General features: G+C 42.9%; 1 protein-coding gene across 3 annotated transcripts in view; it reads left to right on the forward strand.

Annotated features, from left to right (window-relative positions):
• Positions 1 to 303: 303 nt before the first annotated feature.
• The window catches only part of LOC142251235 (LHFPL tetraspan subfamily member 1 protein-like), a 67,936-nt gene continuing 47,277 nt past the window's right edge, over positions 304 to 20,962 (forward strand). Inside the window, exons 1-3 of one of the 3 annotated variants that reach the window (XM_075323851.1) lie at positions 304 to 510; positions 5,714 to 5,903; positions 10,048 to 10,722. In XM_075323851.1, the coding sequence (XP_075179966.1) occupies positions 10,341 to 10,722 (382 nt within the window). In that variant the 5' untranslated portion in view covers positions 304 to 510; positions 5,714 to 5,903; positions 10,048 to 10,340. The remainder of the gene's footprint in view (positions 511 to 5,713; positions 5,904 to 10,047; positions 10,723 to 20,962) is intronic. The other 2 variants (XM_075323850.1, XM_075323852.1) reach the window with 2 other exon arrangements.

Raw genomic sequence — 20,962 nt, forward strand, 5'->3', positions numbered from 1 at the left:
ACCCTCCTGTAAATACCCCCCTTCATTCGAGTGGCTGTGCCACTCCCGTTTCCGGACCCCTCTCGAGCTACCGCGGATCCGGATCCGAGCAGCCCGGCTGCTGACACGGGGGCGGCACACTACCTCCAATAGGTGGCACTAGAGTTGGTCTACTTTCTCCCTGAAGAGACAATTTGATATGAACAAGAATGTTTTAATCTACTGACAACAAAGATCTTAAAATGATAAGGACATCATGCAAAGTGTATAAGGAAGGTGCAGAACTGATGACTAAGCTTTACTTACAAGATTGTGATTAGAGAAGCATGCCTCAATGTTTATTACCTGCAAGGAAGAAGGCTGGTTCCCTGGGGTGAAGATTCGGAAGCACCTTCCAAAATCAGATTTGTAGGTTACTGGATTCTCTTATTATAAACTCCACCTCTCTATGTAAAGTGAATAGACGGCTTCAGGAAAACTCACCAGAAGATCCTGAAGTGTCCAGGATGCCACAGTTCTCCTATCAGCGTGGTAAGAATATTCCTTCACATTCAGAAATTATTCTCCTTTTTTTTTTTTAGAAAATTTGTAAACAGTATATCCAATTAACTCATTGTTGTATGCAGAACAGGCTGAAATACCCAACATAGATAAAGCACCTTGATATATAATTTACAGAAATGTTGCAAAATATAATTTTTCCATTTCAAATCTATTTATTCCATTGCATATTATGTTTTTTTTTTTTTTTTTTTTAAATTGTGATCAATGTAGATGCAATTACCATTATAATCTATACTGCGTAAACGTATGATGTTCTTAGACAGGAAATCCAGGGGGAGCATTGAGTTAAAATAGAAATCAACTAATGGTTTTGGATGAATTTTTTACAAGTAGCTTAAATGCTTCTTTAATGTTTGCTCAATGAGCTAAATCTCATTTTAATAGTGTAAAATCATTAGAATTCTCAGTCGAGTCCTCCGGTATGATAATTGTTATTTTACTAGCGTCACATCATACCATAAAAATATGAGTGAGGAGTTGCAGTCACTTATATAATGCATTGTAATGCAGTACTATGGGATTGTTATGTGTCTATGTTTATTATTCTATATTTATGCACATAAATAATATTTCATTTTTTTGTGAAAAAATAAGAACACTGTGTTTGAGACATCTTTGAGGGTGGGTGCAGATGATTTTGCTCTAAATTGGAGACACTTCAGCAACATTAAAGAATTATATAATTACAACAGCAATCCCCTATTAAAATGTATTTATCGCAATGGCTCCATTTACATGTGGGTGCAACCTTTTAATGATCCTGCAGTGCTGCAAGGAATTTTGTAATAGAGAAATGTCAATAGCAATTACATAATTCACTTATACTCTGCTCACAAAGCAGGTATCTACAGTTAGGTCCAGAAATATTTGGACAGTGACACAATTTTCGCGAGTTGGGCTCTTCATGCCACCACATTGGATTTGAAATGAAATCTCTACAACAGAATTCAAGTGCAGATTGTAACATTTAATTTGAAGGTTTGAACAAAAATATCTGATAGAAATTGTAGGAATTGTACACATTTCTTTACAAACACTCCACATTTTAGGAGGTCAAAAGTAATTGGACAAAAAAACCAAACCCAAACAAAATATTTTTATTTTCAATATTTTGTTGCGAATCTTTTGGAGGCAATCACTGCCTTAAGTCTGGAACCCATGGACATCACCAAACGCTGGGTTTCCTCCTTCTTAATGCTTTGCCAGGCCTTTACAGCCGCAGCCTTCAGGTCTTGCTTGTTTGTGGGTCTTTCCGTCTTAAGTCTGGATTTAAGCAAGTGAAATGCATGCTCAATTGGGTTAAGATCTGGTGATTGACTTGGCCATTGCAGAATGTTCCACTTTTTTGCACTCATGAACTCCTGGGTAGCTTTGGCTGTAAGTATATCCCGGTACACTTCAGAATTCATCCGGCTACTCTTGTCTGCTGTTATGTCATCAATAAACACAAGTGACCCAGTGCCATTGAAAGCCATACATGCCCATGCCATCACGTTGCCTCCACCATGTTTTACAGAGGATGTGGTGTGCCTTGGATCATGTGCCGTTCCCTTTCTTCTCCAAACTTTTTTCTTCCCATCATTCTGGTACAGGTTGATCTTTGTCTCATCTGTCCATAGAATACTTTTCCAGAACTGAGCTGGCTTCATGAGGTGTTTTTCAGCAAATTTAACTCTGGCCTGTCTATTTTTGGAATTGATGAATGGTTTGCATCTAGATGTGAACCCTTTGTATTTACTTTCATGGAATCTTCTCTTTACTGTTGACTTAGAGACAGATACACCTACTTCACTGAGAGTGTTCTGGACTTCAGTTGATGTTGTGAACGGGTTCTTCTTCACCAAAGAAAGTATGCGGCGATCATCCACCACTGTTGTCATCCGTGGACGCCCAGGCCTTTTTGAGTTCCCAAGCTCACCAGTCAATTCCTTTTTTCTCAGAATGTACCCGACTGTTGATTTTGCTACTCCAAGCATGTCTGCTATCTCTCCGATGGATTTTTTCTTTTTTTTCAGCCTCAGGATGTTCTGCTTCACCTCAATTGAGAGTTCCTTAGACCGCATGTTGTCTGGTCACAGCAACAGCTTCCAAATGCAAAACCACACACCTGTAATCAACCAGACCTTTTAACTACTTCATTGATTACAGGTTAGCAAGGGAGACGCCTTCAGAGTTAATTGCAGCCCTTAGAGTCCCTTGTCCAATTACTTTTGGTCCCTTGAAAAAGAGGAGGCTATGCATTACAGAGCTATGATTCCTAAACCCTTTCTCCGATTTGGATGTGAAAACTCTCATATTGCAGCTGGGAGTGTGCACTTTCAGCCCATATTATATATATATATATATATATATATATATATAAAATTGTATTTCTGAACATGTTTTTGTAAACAGCTAAAATAACAAAACTTGTGTCACTGTCCAAATATTTCTGGACCTAACTGTATGTATACATGCAAAAGTTAGTCCTATTAGTAGGAGTTTCTGCATTGATAGACAGGACTACGGTATTGTTGAGAGCACAAAGAATATTGCAGCAAACAAACAAAAAACAAATAGAAGCAAATAAATGTAACTGTCATCGGTTTTTTTTGTGTAATTTAAAGCTATTTTTTCCCCATTTTGTTAAAGAAACATTTCTTGAAAAGATTATTTGATCTATTTTGACACTATTTTGTTTAATTTTCACTTAGTAGTGTGAATTATGTTTCAGTTTGTCAAAGTATTTGATACTTTCTAATTTCCATGTTTCCCCAAAAATAAGACAGGGTCTTATATTAGTTTTTGCTCCAACAGATGCGCTAGGGCTTATTTTCATTATATATATTATATTTTCCCATGAACAACAATCCACATTTATTCTAGAACAAAAAAAAAAATCAACATTTATTTAAATATAATCATGTCATCACATTGTGGAATATAAACATTTTGCATTAATCCTATTACTGGTTCAGATGCACATTTTGTTATCTTATCTGCTAATCTCAGGCCTATAGTGGTGGGTATATACCATATTTACCATCTTTTAAATTACCTGCTTAAATTTACTATTCTCTATGTACTACTAATTTTCCCCCAAAAGAAAGCAGATACCCAGTAAAAAAGAATTGGACTTACCAGATCCCAAACAATTAGAGTTGGCAAGTGAATGGGCTCTCACATACAAATCTGCGTTGCTGTCAGGTCCCCCTGGGTTCTACAGTGGTTGCTCCCCCTGGTAACTGGAATCAGTATCACTCACGCGGAATGATACTGGTACCCAATCAGTTTGTGAGGGCTGCAGTGCAATGCAGCTGGAATGACGAGGGACCTAATAACGATGCAGATCTTTGTGTGAGAGCCCATCTACTATCGGCACTGTAATTGTTTGGGGTCCGGTGAGTGCAATTTTTTTGGTGTGGGGGAGTTGCATGGGGGAAGGGCTTCTTTCTTATGGGGGTGTCTGCTTTCCTTTGAAGATGTCTGTTTTCCTTTTGGGCATCTGCTTTCTTTGATGATGAGTCTTGCTATATTCTTTCACTTTTCTAGTTGCTTGGACACTTCCTTATGGAACCGCTACTAGGGCTTATTTTTGGAGTAGGGCTTATGTTTTAAGTATACCCCCCAAAAAAATAATCCTACTAGGGCTTATTTTCGGGGAATGAGTAGTGAATTGTGAGTACACAAAGTCATGGACGTGACCAAAATAACAGGAACACTTAAAGTCTAAAGTTAATCCAATAAAATAGTTTTATACACAGTAAATTTTTTTAATAAGACACCGGATAATATATAGATTCTGATAATCTGCCTATCATTTTCGGCATAAAATTTCATTACATTGCAGCATAAAGAGGTATAAAGCAGTAATTGGTTTCATGTGAGAGAATTGGCATTTGCCACCATTGGGATGATGCACGTGCAGCAGCATAATGGTATAGTGACAAATAAAACGAGGGTCCCTTCTGCTGCAGGTCTGCGCCATTGCACGCATCATTGAGATAATGAACAGGTGACAACGGATAATTTTTAAATGGCCGTGAAGCCCTATGTGTCTTTTTGTAATTTGGTAGACTTAGGATCTTCTGAGTGTTACTGACGATAAAGAAAGTTGAAGGTAAGGGGTGTGAGCTAATATACTGTGCTATTACCACACCTAAGTTGATGAGGACAACAAAAGCCGTCCCGGGTGTGGTAATGCGTTTCCTTCCAGTTCCCATACCTCCTTTGTTGATGAAGTAACTTGAAACAGAATTAATGATTCTGGGTTTGCTTGGTTTGTGGTAGACAAAACTTTGTAGGTCTGAGTTCTCACCTGCATCGTCACTTCCATTTTTCCGTTCTGTCACAGAAACAGAAAACTGATAGTGATAGAGTACATAATGGGGACTGACCTATAATAGGGTCTATTGAGGTCCTTGTAGGGTCCAGCATTTTGACTCTTCCAATGGAATCTGTTTTGGAGGCTTCTGGCGAAACCTCAGATGCAGATGTGAATTTAACCTAATTCTTGTAAATAAGAACACGAGAATACCATTATTTTCAGGTAAGTAGGTTCTGTACTGAATGTTTCTTACATACCCTTGTTGTGGCAGATCTTGTATATAGCTGCACATTCCCTGCATAGGAATGGCTACATTCAATCTCTCCTAGAGGAAGCTGTATGCTGTAATACATTTAAAGGGGTTGTCCAGGCTTGGGACAAAAGTTTGAAGTCAATGCCACTGCATACACATAACAATGAAAGTTAACTAGCTGGATGATTGCAGTCACTTCTATGCTTGAGAGCTTACTGAATACCATCTTATTTTTTTAATTAAATGGAACCTGTGACCAGATTTGGCAATTATAAGCTGCGGCCACCACCACTGAGCCCTTATATACAGCATTCTTTATAGAAGAGCCCAGGCCGCGATGTATAACGCAAAAAACATTTTTTATTATACTCACCTAAGGGGCGGTCCGGTCCAACGGATATTGCTGCTCTCTGGTCCCGGTGCCTCCTATCTGTGGCGATCGCTGTCCTCCTTCTTCTGAGACCCGTGTGCATAACGTATCCTACGTCATGAACACTAGCTAGCACTGAAGTCCTGCACAGGCGCACTTTCAGATGCTCAGGGCAGATCAAAGTATTGCATTGCGCATGCGCCGGTGGACTTTAACCTTTTCTCGTTCCTGTGCATTACAGTATGTTGATCTGCACTCAACAAGGCAGATCAAAGTGCGCCTGCAAAGGACCAGAGTGTCGGCCTGTATGGATGACTTACGAGCTGAGTAGAATGAGGACAGAGAATGCAGCAAAGAGGAGGCGCCGAACTGGAGAGAGGAGGCGCCAGACTGTAGAGCAGCGACACCCATCGGACCGGACTGCCCCCTAGGTGAGTTTTTTAAAAGTGTTTTTACGCTATACAACATGGCCTGGGCCCTTATATACAGTATTCCAGATTACTCTATAAAAGAGCTCAATGGTGGTGGCCGCAGCTTATAGTCGCCAAATCTGGTGACAAGTTCCCTTTAAAGGGGTTATCCAGGCATGGGACAACAGACATTCTATGTAACTGCAGACTGCTGAATTGTGGCAGCATGTGGTGCGCATTATATTAAGAAACCCTGGTATTTCGCATGCAGGTGGGTGGTCACAAGTCAACTAGACTTCTCTCCATTCACTTCTATTGAGTGATTACAAATATGCCTAGTCTAAATGTGCCCGCAAGTATGCAAATCGAATACATGCTCTCACATGACTTCCAACTATCGTGTGGAATAACGGGAAGTTGTGACAGCATTTACACAGCATGCTGTCCAGATTTGGCAGTCTACAGTAACATAATATGTCTGCAGACTTTCCTCCAAATCCCGGACCACCCCTTTGCTAAAAAATAAGACAATATACAGCTTCCAAGCACAGCATTGACTACATCTTATGTCCAAGCAGTGGGATTGAAGCTTTGTATTATAAAATGTGGCCCCTACTGCTAATGAGCACAGAATATTAGATGTTAAAGCAACGTTTTCTTAAAAGTTGGAGATTTGCTTTAAGCTATGTAAATTAGATAAGTGCTGCACATGAAGATCTAAGAGCATGGTGAATTTTTTATATTTCACTGGAGGTATGCTTTTTTTTATTATTTCAGATCTTTAAACAAAACGTAATAGAAGGTAAAGATAACCCGCAATAAAAGTGAAGAAAAAATATGTAAAGCTTAAATTACTTATGTGGAAAATCAAGAGAAGAATACAAGAAATCTGGGCTATAAAGTGTTCAGCCGAAGAGCTGACATTTGGGTAATAAGGGTTGTGGGCTTCCGACTTGCTAAGAATTCCACTTTGGGACCACTGCTATGTCATAGCAATTTTAACTCTTAAAGGGAACCAACACCAGGTTTTGTCCCTCCTGCCTTGCTTCCTTTTCTGTATTTAAATTCTGCGCCGCCATTACTGCTGTTGGTGGTGCATGCGCATTGCTATTGTGACGTTGTCTTCAATAAAATAACACTGCAATCAGCTCATGTGACAATTATGATCTTTGGCGCCATTTCACTGAGGACACTAGAGATGACTATGAGTAGTGGCGGCGCATGTGCTAATGAAAAAAAAAATTCAATCTGCCCATGCGCCGCTGCCACTGCTCATATTCGCCTCCACAGTGTGTGCCGCCCCAGGAGCGCTGGTCCTGTCCGGGGACGCCACAGTGTAAGGGAAATCTTCCGGCCATGGGTAGGTTAACTTTTATGGGGGTTGTGACGCCACTCTCGGTAATTGCGGTCAAGGGGTGACCGCCACTGCAGTTTAGGGAACGCCTGGGGCTGATGTTAAATGCAGTCAGATGTTGTGGCCTCCCTAGAGTGAGGCTGGCCCCAGGGCCCAGTGTAAGTGTGTAGTACCACAGGTCGCAGAAGAACTCACACACAAGCAGCAATGTCTTTCAGGGTTTTTACTCACTTTCAGATGGTAGCTGTGAGTCAACCCGGACGATGCTACGATGAACCAGGAGGAACCAAGTATCCCTTCGGCTGATGTAGGGGTGACCGCTGACTCAGGAGATTAGGAAAGAAAGGAATGGGCCCATCACCAATTCAATAAAATATATAAAAAAAATTTTTCTTTTATTGGTATCCAATTAAAATAATGTCGGGGAACTCACTGTACAAAAATATATATAGCAGGTGAAACTTTACGCGTTTCGGACGAAAAAATTATCTAAAATCAGAAGAGTCCTTAATCATAAGTTCTTATGATTAAGGACTCTTCTGATTTTAGATAATTTTTTCGTCCGAAACGCGTAAAGTTTCACCTGCTATATATATTTTTGTACAGTGAGTTCCCCGACATTATTTTAATTGGATACCAAGAAAAGAAACATTTTTTTTTTATACTTTATTGAATTGGTGCTGGGCCCATTCCTTTCTTTCCTAATCTCCTGTTACACGCACCGGTATGGACTCGTGCACCTTGGAGGGGAGTATGGACTCTAATAACAGGTGAGCTGGATACACTTTCTGCCTTTCACGTGACTGCTGACTCGCCTTCCTAGCCCTTCTTGTTTTGAGGTGACCCCGACTTGGAGTCTTGCGGGGATCACCCAGGGAAGTCGCAACTGCCGTTCTGCCCTTTCTGGCATGTTTGCGGACAGCGTGGACCAAGGTTAAGACTGCTCCAGGCTCTGTCTTCCTTATGGGCCCCCTCGTTGCTGCTGTAGCTGCGGACTCTTTGTAGGTTGGTGAGGCACATAAAGAGCCCTCACCAGCGGGTTTAGCAGGCCAACTCAATGGGCCCCTGCTCTAGGGACCTGTTTCCCCGTGCGGGCTTGGACTACCGGCAGTCCCCTTACTCAGCCACCTCCTGCTACTGTCCTAGGTGCATTTCAGGCGGCACCACGGGGTAGCCTTTTTCCCCCGCCAGCAGCCACTACAGGTGCAGTGTCTGGCAGGGCCCTGCTCCACTCCTCTGCCCTGCAGATGCGGATCCACCACTCCTACTCCTTCGGCTGCCTCTGCAGAACTCCCTGTCTCCAGTCCCACACCCAGCACTAGCTGGGATGAGAGGGCCACGCCACCTCCCTGGATCCACCCAGGGGTTCCCTCTACAGTGTGTGTTCCTGGTTACTAAGTGTCTGTGTGTCCACACCCTAGTCAGCCTTTGGGATTACCTGGAAGTACTGCCACCAGCATGGTTGCAGTACTCTGTGGTGCCTGACCAGGTCAGGGGCGCCACAAGTGCCTTCAATAACATGGCGCTGGAGATTTCGGTACACGCATGCGCTGATTCTGGCTCCATGTTATTGAATACAGCGTTGCAATAGCAATGTGTATGCGCCACCAACAGCGGTAATGGCGGCGGTGCAAAATGTTTATATAAAAAAGGAGGCAAGGCAGGAGGAGGAATCATTACGAAGGGCCCGACCCATAAAGTCCTACCCCAATGCTCAAGTCTGTGCACAAATTACCGTATTTTTCGGCTTATAAGACGCACTTTTCCTCCCAGAAATTTGGGAGGAAAATGAGGGGTGCATCTTATAATCCAAATGTAGCTTCCAAATGTTCACAGGAGGCAGGGGAGATGCTGCGGGCGCTGTGCTGCAGGCATACTGCAGGCGGCGGGCTGTGCTTTGGGCAGTGAGGCAAGGGTTGCCATTCTGAAAATGTCAGCGGTGCTGGCTTCAAATAATGGAGCCCAGAATCGACGCGTGCGTAGATGGAGGGCTAGGTTCAAGATATCATCTGTGCATTCGCTGCCTCTGGCCCATTGATTCCCTGCACCGGACTTAAGGAAAATGGTGCCTGGAGGTGGCTTCTGGATGCTCCCCCTTCCTCACAGTGCCTGCAGCGAGCATCTAGTACAGCCGCTGCACCGCCCGCAGCATCGTCCTACTCCACCACTGCCCCTGCCTCCTGTGACCCCACTCCACCATCGCAGCCACCTCACCCTCTGGTAAGACAGTACTGGATTAAAGAAAGACCCCGTATTTGCTTTCCTTTTTTTCCTCTAAATTTGGGGTGCGTCTTATAATCCAGGGCGTCTTATAAAATGAAAAGTATGATTTGTCATTTTGGGAAATTTGGACAAGGATTGCTCTGCAATAAAACCTCGGATTTCTCAACTAAAGGTATCATTTTAATCAGCAGCCTAGCGCCATTATGGCACTGCCTCTAATTTATAGGCTAAAACCTGGAGGTTGGTTCCCTTTCAAGAATATTTGAGGGCACTGTGAGGCAGGAGGAGCATCCAGAAGCTGTCGGCAGTGCAGGCTTTAAAGAAATGGCGCTTGGAGTCGGCATGTGTGCAGATGGAGCTCTCGGGTCAATCACATTTGATCCAACTTAATCATTTCAATAGGAAGAAAGGCAGTAAATAGTTAAGTTACACAAGCCAAACAATCCATGGTGATTCCCCTCGGAGTATTAAAAAGAGTATACAGTATATTAGTATGACTGCGCCTATAAAGACTGCACCTGTGCCTAATGTTCCTCTGTGTGACTAAGCAGTCATTTAACCCATTGTCCTTATATTTCCTCTCAACAGGAAGAGTCTGTTACTGGTTACAATAAAACAGTTCATAGGAGAGTGCTGCGAAGAAGATTCCACCAGAGTCTCGAGATTGTGCTGAAGAGGCAACCATCAGCAGGTGAAGAAGACTATTATCAGTTCTTTGCAAATTCTTCAAGACCTGACATTAAGATGAAGAAGCAAAAAAGTGGAACAGAAGCTCGTTGTGTAACACTAAGAACAAGCAAAGACAAATGATTGCGGATCAAGTTCTCTCACAATGCCAAACCTTGTTCGAAGAATCTGAATTGCTAATACAGCTGTGAACGATGGCCAGCAGTCTGACACTACTTGGTGCCCTCTGGGCTCTTCTGTCTTTTCTATCGGCTGCTGCCAGCTGCACCAGTTTCTTCATGCCTTACTGGCTCTACGGCTTCCAAATGGGAAAACCAGTTTCCTTCAGCACCTTCCGGCGGTGTACTTACCCTGCACAGGCTGATGAGAAGAGCTTGGTGATGGTGGAAGAATGCGGAAGATATGCCAGCTTTAGTGCCATTCCAAGTCTATCATGGCAGATCTCTACCCTTGTGACGGGCATTGGTTGCGCTTTACTCCTTTTAGTGTCTTTAGCTGCAGTTCTTGGCTGTTGTATCGGTGACCTCATCTCCAGAATGACCGGTAGAGTCCAAGGAGCTATACAGTTTATTGGAGGTAAGTGAACTGCCTACTATACTTAAATGAGGCAATTCTCTATTGACTGAGTTAATAAATTCCAAGACTAATTTTTAAGCAGGCTATACATATAATTTATACATTATAGGTGTAGGGCTACATATAGACGTAATTTAGCTGATACTAATATGAGGACTGCTAAACATGCAGGTTCAATAATTATAACATTTTTAAGAACAAAAAATTGAAAAAAACTGATGCAAACTTAAATTAAGGCTATGTTCAGATGTAGTATTTTTTTCTATGTTTTTTTATGGAAGTAAGTACCAACAAATCTTGGAGATTTTAGGAATTTCATGCACACCCTTGCAACATTTTTTCACCCATAGAAAGGCAATGAGAAAGTGCAAAAATACTGCAAAAAATGCAGCAAACATGTTTTGTTGCATTTTTGTGGTGTTTTCTTTATTTAACATGTGCAGCAGCTGAAAAACAGCACAAAAACACACCACAAACCACCACATAACCGGAATAAAACTTTTTGAACATTTTCAATATAGTTTTTTTATTCCCAAGTAGTGATGGGTGGATTTGCAGATATCTGGGATCAGTGGGACTAGCCAGACTTAAAAAGAATCGGATCCGACCCGGAATTGATCCTAGATATCTGGCCGGAAGCCAGTCCCCATATAAGTCAATGGGGACCAGAATCTGGGCTTAAAAATAGTGGTAGAAGGGATAGTGAGATTAGCGCAAGCACGCTATACTTACCGAGTCTCCCGCATGGCTGTAGCTGCTTTCGGGCTGCTCTCACTGGACATTTCAGGACCAAATTTGCACCTCCTGGCAGAAAGCGGCATCAAAACGTTTTTTTTTTGCATTTTTGGGTCAAGAGATGCAAATTTGGTGCTGAAATTTTTACACCATATTCATGCACCCAATCTACTCCTCCTGGCAAAAAAACCCACACCACAGCCGCATCATAACGCATGCGGTAGTCATGCATTTTTTTGCCAGAAGGTGTAGATTGTGTACAGGAATATGGTGCTGAAATTTCAGCAACAAATCTGTATCTCTTGGCAAAAAAACCCCCACAGTTTTTTGCCCAGAGATGCAGGTCTGTAAACCAGTAAAGTCAGTGTCCTTTATTTTTAATTTTCCTTTTATTTTTTTTTATTTACGGAGTTGCCGGACCTTGATAAGTAGCCAGAGTTCCCTGAGAATCTGGGTCCGAGTCCGCCACACGGATTCTTTTGAAACTACGCAGATGCGAACTTTTACCATACGGGTCAACCCAGCAATACTCCCAAAAGAGCAGGCTTTGGTTGCAAAATAATAAAACACTGCAAAAATGCTGCATGTGAACATAGCCCAAGTTTCATTCATTAGGTTGATTTTCCTATAGAACAAATTCAGCGTGTATTTGTAGTGGACTCGATGCCAGAAAGCCAAGGGTGATCCTAAGGGGTACTTTGCACACTACGACATCGCAGGTGCGATGTCGGTGGGGTCAAATCGAAAGTGACGCACATCCGGCGTCGCTGTCGACATCGGAGTATGTGAATCCTTTTTACTACGATATATGAGCGCAAAAGCGTCGAAATCGTATGATCGGTGTAGCGTCGGTCATTTCCATAATTTAGGAAGGACCGATGTTACGATGTTGTTCCTCGTTCCTGCGGCACCACACATCGCTGTGTGTGAAGCCGCAGGAGCGAGGAACATCGCCTTACCTGCGTCCCGGCTGCAATGAGGTGGACGGGATGTTTACGTCCCGCTCATCTCCGCCCCCCTGCTTCTATTGGCCGCCTGCCGTGTGACGTCGCTGTGACGCCGCACGACCCGCCCCCTTAGGAAGGAGGCGGGTCGCCGGCCAGAGCGACGTCGCAGGGCAGGTAAGTGCATGTGAAGCTGCCATAGCGATAATGTTCGCTACGGCAGCTATCACAAGATATCGCAGCTGCGACGGGGGCGGGAACTATCACACTCGGCATCGCTACAATCGGCTTCCGATGTTGTAGTGTGCAAAGTACCCCTTAGATTTCTGCTGCAGATTTCAATGAGGCAAAGTCTTGTGACCACTCGAAAAGCATGGAAATCACTTCCAAAAAGTACCATGTCACTTTTTGAAGCGATACCTTTAAAACAATGGGAGGTGGTTTGGGGCATATTTTATAAAAAAAATCCACTAAATAAAAATACTCTTATGCATCATTGATCCTATCAATATAGATCAGTTGCACAAAAAATATTAAGGTGGATGCATCCTATTAAAAAAAAATTACATTTCACATAAGGTTTTTGTACTAATTAATAAGAGGAATGTTAGAGAATGCCTGACGCTATAAAGGTTTTCCCTGTATAGTAATAATATTTTATCATAAAATGCTAACAGCCACCATTAGATGAAATTATACAGCTGCCACTGAACTTATAATAAATGTCTACCATACGCAGACACTACAAAGGGCGATAGAATTTTATCATCGGGAATCTGTCAGCACAAAATGACTGTTCAGACCAAGCACAAGACATTGTAGAAGACATAATGAAAATGCCTCCTCTATTTCTGCTTCAGTCGCTGATGCTGGGTGATGCAGGACCAAAACACTACAGAACAATGACATCTTAAACAGGGAACTAGGGAATAATTTCCTTGCTTTGGTTCCTAACTACTTCCATCTGTGATCCTAGGGTAGCATTGCTCACTAAATAAACCCGAGTCCCTGTCTCCTTCCAAGTAATAATTGCATTTTAATCTGGTCCATACCTTTGCTCAGCATTGGTAGGTCTGCTCTCTTGTCCTATTTGGGACCTCAGCCCATTTACTGACCATTCTACCAACTTACGATTTTGCCCCTTGTGTATTCTTCATTATTCATGGCCTGGCAACCTGACCTTTTCTGCCAGCCTGCTCCACTGGTCAGTGGCTACTTAAAGGACTCTACCCAGAGTGCCGGTGTAACTTTACAGTCTTGCACAGGGGTTAAAGGGTGAAGGCCAGAATTCCCCTGGGACCTGAAAGTTGAAGTAGTAAATACAAAGCCTGTCCATGGAAGCCAAGGACAAAAAACTTTCGTGACACCCTGGCCTATCAGGTCGTGACAGGGTATTGTGCAATCTGCCTTTCTGCACAGTATCCACTCCTCCTTGGTTATGGATCCTGGTCCTTTGACGTTGCTAACAGCTTAGCCAGTCAAGATCCTAGAAACACTTGGCACCGAACCCACCAGACACACCATTGGGGGGCCTGAAGGGAATAGGGCCGCCCATATGGGGGGTTGGTAGGGAGAAGTGTGAAAGTGACAGAGAAGTGAAACAGGAGTGAAAGGAGGAGGTGAAAAGTGACTCTCTGGGAGAGAGAGGTCACTGGTCCAGAGCAGGGATCCTGGAGTTACTAGGTGGCAGACGTTGGTCTGGGCCTAGTAGGAGCTGGAACCCCGGTCGCAGGGGATCGTGTCAAGGGGCACGGACTGCCGAGGAGGGCAGCTGGTGGCCTTGAGCCATCACCGGGCAGGGGCCAGGGCATGACGGGAAATAGCCGGGAAGTAGCTTCACGCGTCCTGGTAATTTACCCGACGGGGGTGAAGACTTCAAGATTCATCCCCAACCCGCTTCAAAATCGGGGTACTAGCGCACCGATGGGATAGGACTTTCCCAAATACAGTCCAAAGAAATTCTACGCATGAACCCTGAGAGCAAAAATTCTGGTTTAGAAGCTGTCGGTGTCATTATTCCAGGATTGAGTGAGTACGCTGAAAAGCCCCTTTTCCTCCACCCAACAGCACCCCAAACACCAACACCCAACGGGCCCCGGGGCACAAACCCCCTACCCATGGAGGGGTTAAACATCCTGCTGCTGCCCCATCGCCACTGGGCTCCCCCAACAGCAGCGGTGGTCTCCTACATTACCACACACCATGGTTGGCGTCACGAACTTTCGATCCCCTTGTAAATATTCCTTTTTTTCTGGCCACACGACCCCCGGGTCCGGAGACCCTTCGAGCCACCGCGTATCCGGATCCGAGCAGCATTGGCTGCTGGCACGGGGGCGGCACACTTTCACGGGACCTTGGACTACTTTAGGCCCCCTTCACACCTCTGTGATAAGAACGCACGTTTTTTCATGGTCCATGTTGAAGGTGCGTTTGGACATCTGTGTGCCATGATTTTCGCAAACGTGTGTTCTCTGTGTGTTATCCGTGATAACACATGGAGATCAGGTAGTTTTTACTCACCTGTTCTAGGCGCTGCTGTCTTTGGCGCTGCTGTCTCTGGTGCTGCTGCTTCCGTGTCTGCAGTGCAGTGAATATGCATTAGCATAATGAGCAGGGGTCGGAAGTGTGTCGCCCAGAGTTATAGGGTACTCGGTCCTGGGCTGTATAACTGGGGAAAATGTCACTTTGGTGGCCATTGTCCGGTTCTGTGCCCTGGGTGCTTTATTTAAATGGGATATATTTACAAGGGAATTAAATGAAAGTTTATCACGTGACGCCACTTGCGGTTTGCGGCTATGTGGATGGAGCCGCCGCTGCACAGTTTTCACTACTGGGGCTGGTGTTAGTGGCAGCCCGGATGTTAGGCCATCCGCAAGCAGGGCCAGGCCCCAGAAGATAGGTGATGTAGATGGGGGTTGAAAGGAAGTAGGACACACAAGGGGTTGCAGTAAGGCGATTTGGTGCGTTTTTGGCTGCGTTTTGGATCTCTGCGTTTTTCTGCGTTTTTCCAATGCATTGCATGGGGGAAAAACACAGAAAAACGCAGGAAAGAATTGACATGTCCATTTTTTTTTTAAGCTCAAAAACGCAGCTTAAAAAAAAAGTTGTGTGCGGACAGCAAAAATGAAAATTCATAGACTCTGCTGGGGAAGCAAAGTCATGCAGTTTTGAGGCCAAAAACGCACCCGAAAAAAGCGCAAAAACGCCGCGAAAAACGCACTGTGTGCACATAGCCTTACTGGTTCCTTTACTTACAGTAAGCTGAAAACTGGTCACCCGAGGCCGGCTGGTCTCAACCGCAGGTCCCCTTAGTCCCAGTGCCGGTTTAGTGACCTGGTGACTTCTTTCCCCTGCACCTGTCTTCAGTTGGTGGGTCCCCGTGGCCTGGAGCGGCTGGGGGTCCCCTCCTGGTAGTCTCTTAAGGGTAGTCCATATGACAGTAGCATGAACCCTGTGGGGTCAAAGTCTCTGGTACTGAACCCCGGTTCTCCCATTGCTACTGTGTCTTGAACTTCAAGGTCAGTGAGGTCCTTGATGGTCCCCTCACTGTGCAGATTTTATCAGATCTGCCTGGAGCGTTTGCCTGATCTAAGATTCTGTAGCCCATTGGTGCGTGGTTCCTGGAGTACTCCAACAGCAACCAACCCCCTGGGCCCTCGGGTCACTGTTCACTCTCGGCAGTCCTTCCTCTCTCCCTGTCACCAACTCACTGACTGACTGTCCACTGTCTGCCCCTCCCACCTGGTCGTCTAGTGGACTGGATTGGCTCCACCTCTAGGTGGCCATCCATTGGTCCAACCCTAGCCTGGTATCAGTCTATGGGGAATTTGGGGAAAAACAGGGATTAACTGGAGTGTTTGGTTGTTACCGACACTGGTCTTTTGGGTCCGTAGGGGGTAGGCCCTGCATCCTGGTGGGGATGCAGTACCTTGTAGCTCCCTGTTGGCTTCAGGGGCGCTACAGAAGCAAGTGACAGCAGCGCCAAAGACAGCAGCGGTGGAGACTGGTGAGTATAGAAAATAATTTTATTTCAAAGGCACGTCTTGTTTCCGGTACGTATCACACGGATCACACCAATGTGTGGTCCGTGTGACATCAGTGGTGTTAGAGAAAAATGAACTTGTCTCCATGCAAAACACACAGACACGCATGTGCACCACATGGACACATCTGTGGAAAAAACACGGATGTGTGCGCAGTCCCATTGATTTTAATGGGTCTACACGTGTTCGTATCTCCGGTACGTATGAAAACGGACGTCATACGTACCAGAATAATGGACATGTGAAGGAGGTTTACATAAAGCATAGAAATGTACAATTTATACTATATACAAGAGTATACTATATTATACTATAAAACTGTATAAGGCTATTTTCACACGTTGTGCTCTCTTGGTAGTAAAGAAACTGCAGCTAAAAAGAAGTGTTGGCTGCGTTTTTGCTGCATTTTTTTCCCAGTTTTCATGTGTGATTTATCTACAATACATGTTTAAATAAAGTTAGTTTTGTTCACCACAAAAGCAGCAAAAACACCATAAAAACTTAGCTGTTGTGTTTTTGCCCTTTCTCATTGCTTTCAATGGTGAAAAAACACTGCAAAATTGCTGCGAAAAAACTCTGAAAAAATTGACATGCTGATCCATTTAAAAACGCAGCAGTTTTCCGTTTCAGTTAGGAAAAAAAAGGAAGTGTGTGTGCATGAGATTTCTGGAACCTCATAGGTTTTTCTGGTGCTGTACACCGTGTGCAGAATTATTAGGCAAGTTGTATTTTAGAGGATTTTTTTTATTATTGATCAACAACTATGTTCTCAATCAACCCAAAAGACTCATAAATATCAAAGCTTAATATTTTTGGAAGTTGGAGTGTTTTTTTTTAGATTTGGCTATCTTAGTTAGATATCTGTTTGTGCAGGTAACTATTACTGTGCAGAATTATTAGGCAACTTAATAAAAATCAAATATATTCCCATCTCACTTGTTTATCTTCACCAGGTAAACAAATATATATGCACAAAGTTTAGAAATTAACATTTCTGACATGCAAAAACAAAACCCCAAAAAATTAGTGACCATCATAGCCACCTTTCTTTATGAAGACACTCGACAGCCGACCATCCATAGATTCTGTCAGTTGCTTGATCTGTTTACTATCAAAATTGAATGCAGCAGCCACCACAGCCTCCCAAACACTGTTCCGAGAGGTGGACTGTTTTCCCTCCCTGTAGATCCCACATTTTATGAGGGACTACAGGTTCTCTATGTGGTTCAGATCAGGTGAACAAGGGCGCCATGTCATTATTTTTTCATCTTTTAGACCTTTACTGGCCAGCCATGCTGTGGAGTAGTTCGATACATGTGATGGAGCATTGTCCTGCATGAAAATCATGTTTTTCTTGAATGATACCGACTTCCTGTACCAATCCTTGTCTTCTAGAAACTGGCAGTAGGTCTGGAGTTGAGCTTCACTCCATCCTCAACCCGAAAAGGTCCCAAAAGTCCATCTTTGATGATGCCAGCCCAAACCAGTACCCCACCTCCACCTTGCTGGCGTCTGAGTCGGAGTGGAGCTCTCTGCCCTTTACTGATCCAGCCTCTGGCCCATTCATCTGGCCCATCAAGAGTCACTCTCATTTCATCAGTCCATAAAACCTTTGAAAAATCAGTCTTAAGATATTTCTTGGCCCAGTCTTGACGTTTTATCCTATGTTTCTTGTTCAAAGGTGGTCGTTTTTCAGCCTTCCTTACCTTGGCCATGTCCCTGAGTATGGCACACCTTGTGCTTTTTGATTCTCCAGTAACATTGCAGCTCTGAAATATGGCCAAACTGGTGGCAAATGGCATCTTGGCAGCTTCACACTTGATTTTCCTCAATTTATGGGCAGTTATTTTGCACCTTTTTTGTCCAACACACTTCTTGCAGCCCTGTTGGCTATTTGCCATGAAATGCTTGTTTGGTGATCACACTTCAAAAGTTTGGCAATTTCAAGACTGCTGCATCCCTCTGCAAGACATCTCACAATTTTGGACTTTTCAGAGCCCGTCAAATCTCTCTTCTGACCCATTTTGCCGAAGGAAAGGAAGTTGCCTAATAATTAAGCACAGCTTATATAGGATGTTGATGTCATTATACCACACCCCTCCTCATTACAGAGATGCACATCACCTGATTTACTTAATTGGTAGTTGGCTCTCAGCCTATACAGCTTGGAGTAGGACAACATGTATAAAAATTATCATGTGATCAAAATACTTATTTGCCTAATAATTCTGTACACAGTGTAAAAAGCAGCTTTTAATTTGCGTAAACTCAAAAAATAAGCTGAAAAAAAACCATTGTTATGGTGCTGAGATTTCTTCAGTTTTATAGCTTTGAAAAAGTAAGGATGGGGCAGTTAAAGCCTTGAATGATAAAAAAAAGTGTTAAAAAATGGAAAAGAAAAAAAAAATATCGTGATCATTGCAAAGGAAACTGAGCGTTTCTGCAATTTTAATTTTAAAAAGTGACATAACATTTTCTAAAATTTTAGCAGCTTTATTTTGCAAAATATATCAAGTGATAAATGAACCCTAAAGTGTCCGATGTGCATGTTTCAGTCTTTTGCATCCAAAAATCCTAATTTATGCTTATGATAATGAGGCTGAATGTGCGACAGTTTAAAATACGTTATAGTGTAACAAGCAAAACTAGGTCACTTACGAAACAGGTCTGGGAGCAATACATTCTCTCAAACATCTTGGCTTGAACTTAGCCTTTCTGTGCTTGGATTATCCTTTGTCAATGTGTAGGTGTACTGTAGAATTTCAAAAGAGGACAAAGAAAATAATAGTGCATTGAATAGCTTGTTCTGGCGCCTAAAAGAACATTTCCATGTATCCGTACAGTACAGTGATTTAATCTGTCCCTGTGGACACTATTCTGTGCGCATTTTTGGAATTGCTTCCTTGCTTATCAAAACCAAAAAGAAGGTAAACCAATACTTTTTGAAGGCTATGAAAATTCCTTTTGCTTGTAACTGGAAAAGCCAAGCTGGCTCCTAAAGCAGGGTTGGAGAATTATTTTTCTTCCAGGGGCTATTTGTATATTTATACCATTATTAGTGACATATAAATGATTAACTTAAAAATGACCCTGCTATATTTCATTAAACATTTAATTAACTTACCCCTAATGTGATCTCTTTGGTGAGGCATCATCAGAATGTTTGGTGATTTTGATGAGGATACTCCTAGCAACTGCTTTTTCAGGTTTGTGTCGGTCAGTCGACTATTTGCGATAAGTTTTGAAAGAATTACTCACGGCAATAAGATGTTCTGGACACAGATGCATATTCACATTCATGTCTCCTCAAAGCAGGAAATTCATCACTGCTCACATAATATTTATAGAGAGGAGGTTTGCAGTATACATCACATAGGAGACACTGAGAGTCAGCTGTATACATCACATAGGAGACACTGAAACTGATATATATCCCATAGGAGACACCGAGACTGCTGTAAACATCACACGGAGACACTGAGGCTGCAGTAAATACACCACATAGGAGACACAGTGAATGCTTTATATACTTCACATATAAGACACTGAGACTGCTGCATTTACATCACATATGAAACACTGTGATTGTTGTATACATCATATAGGAGACACTGATACTGTTGCAAATACATCACATAGGATACACTGTTACTAATATTTGCATCACATAGGATACACTGGAACTGCTGCATACATCACATGGGGGACACTGTGACTGCTGTGTATAAATCGTATTGGAGACACTGTGACTGCTATATACTATATATATAACATAGGATACACTGAGGCTGCTGTGTATACACCACAAAGAAGACACAGTGACTTCTGTATATATATATATATATATATCACATAGGAGGCACTGTGCTGTATATTCATCTCATAGCAGACATAGTGACTGCTGTCTACATCACATAGAAAACACCAAAACTGCTGTAGATACATCACATAAGATACTCCGAGACATTGAAATAAACATCTCATAGGTTACATTGAGACTGCTGTATACATCACATAAAATACCCTTAGGATGCTGTATATATACTTCATAGGAGACACTGTGACTTCTGTATTTACATTACATAGGAGACACTGTGACTGCTGTTTATACATCACATAGCAGACACAATTACTGCTGTATACATCACATAGGAGTCACTAAGACTGCTGTGAATACATCACATAAAATATATTGAGGCTGCTGTATATATACCACATAGGAAATATTGTGGCTACTGTATATACATCATATAGGAGACACTGAGACTTCTGTATATACATCCCATAGGAGACACTGAGATTGCCGTATATACAGTTAGGTCCAGAAATATTTGGACAGTGTCACAAGTTTTGTTATTTTAGCTGTTTGCAAAAATATGTTCAGAAATACAATTATATATATAATATGGGCTGAAAGTGCACACTCCCAGCTGCAATATGAGAGTTTTCACATCCAAATCGGAGAAAGGGTTTAGGAATCATAGCTCTGTAATGCATAGCCTCCTCTTTTTCAAGGGA

This window comes from Anomaloglossus baeobatrachus, chromosome 9 (assembly GCF_048569485.1).
Source record: "Anomaloglossus baeobatrachus isolate aAnoBae1 chromosome 9, aAnoBae1.hap1, whole genome shotgun sequence".
In the NCBI taxonomy this organism is placed as follows: Eukaryota; Metazoa; Chordata; class Amphibia; order Anura; family Aromobatidae; genus Anomaloglossus; species Anomaloglossus baeobatrachus.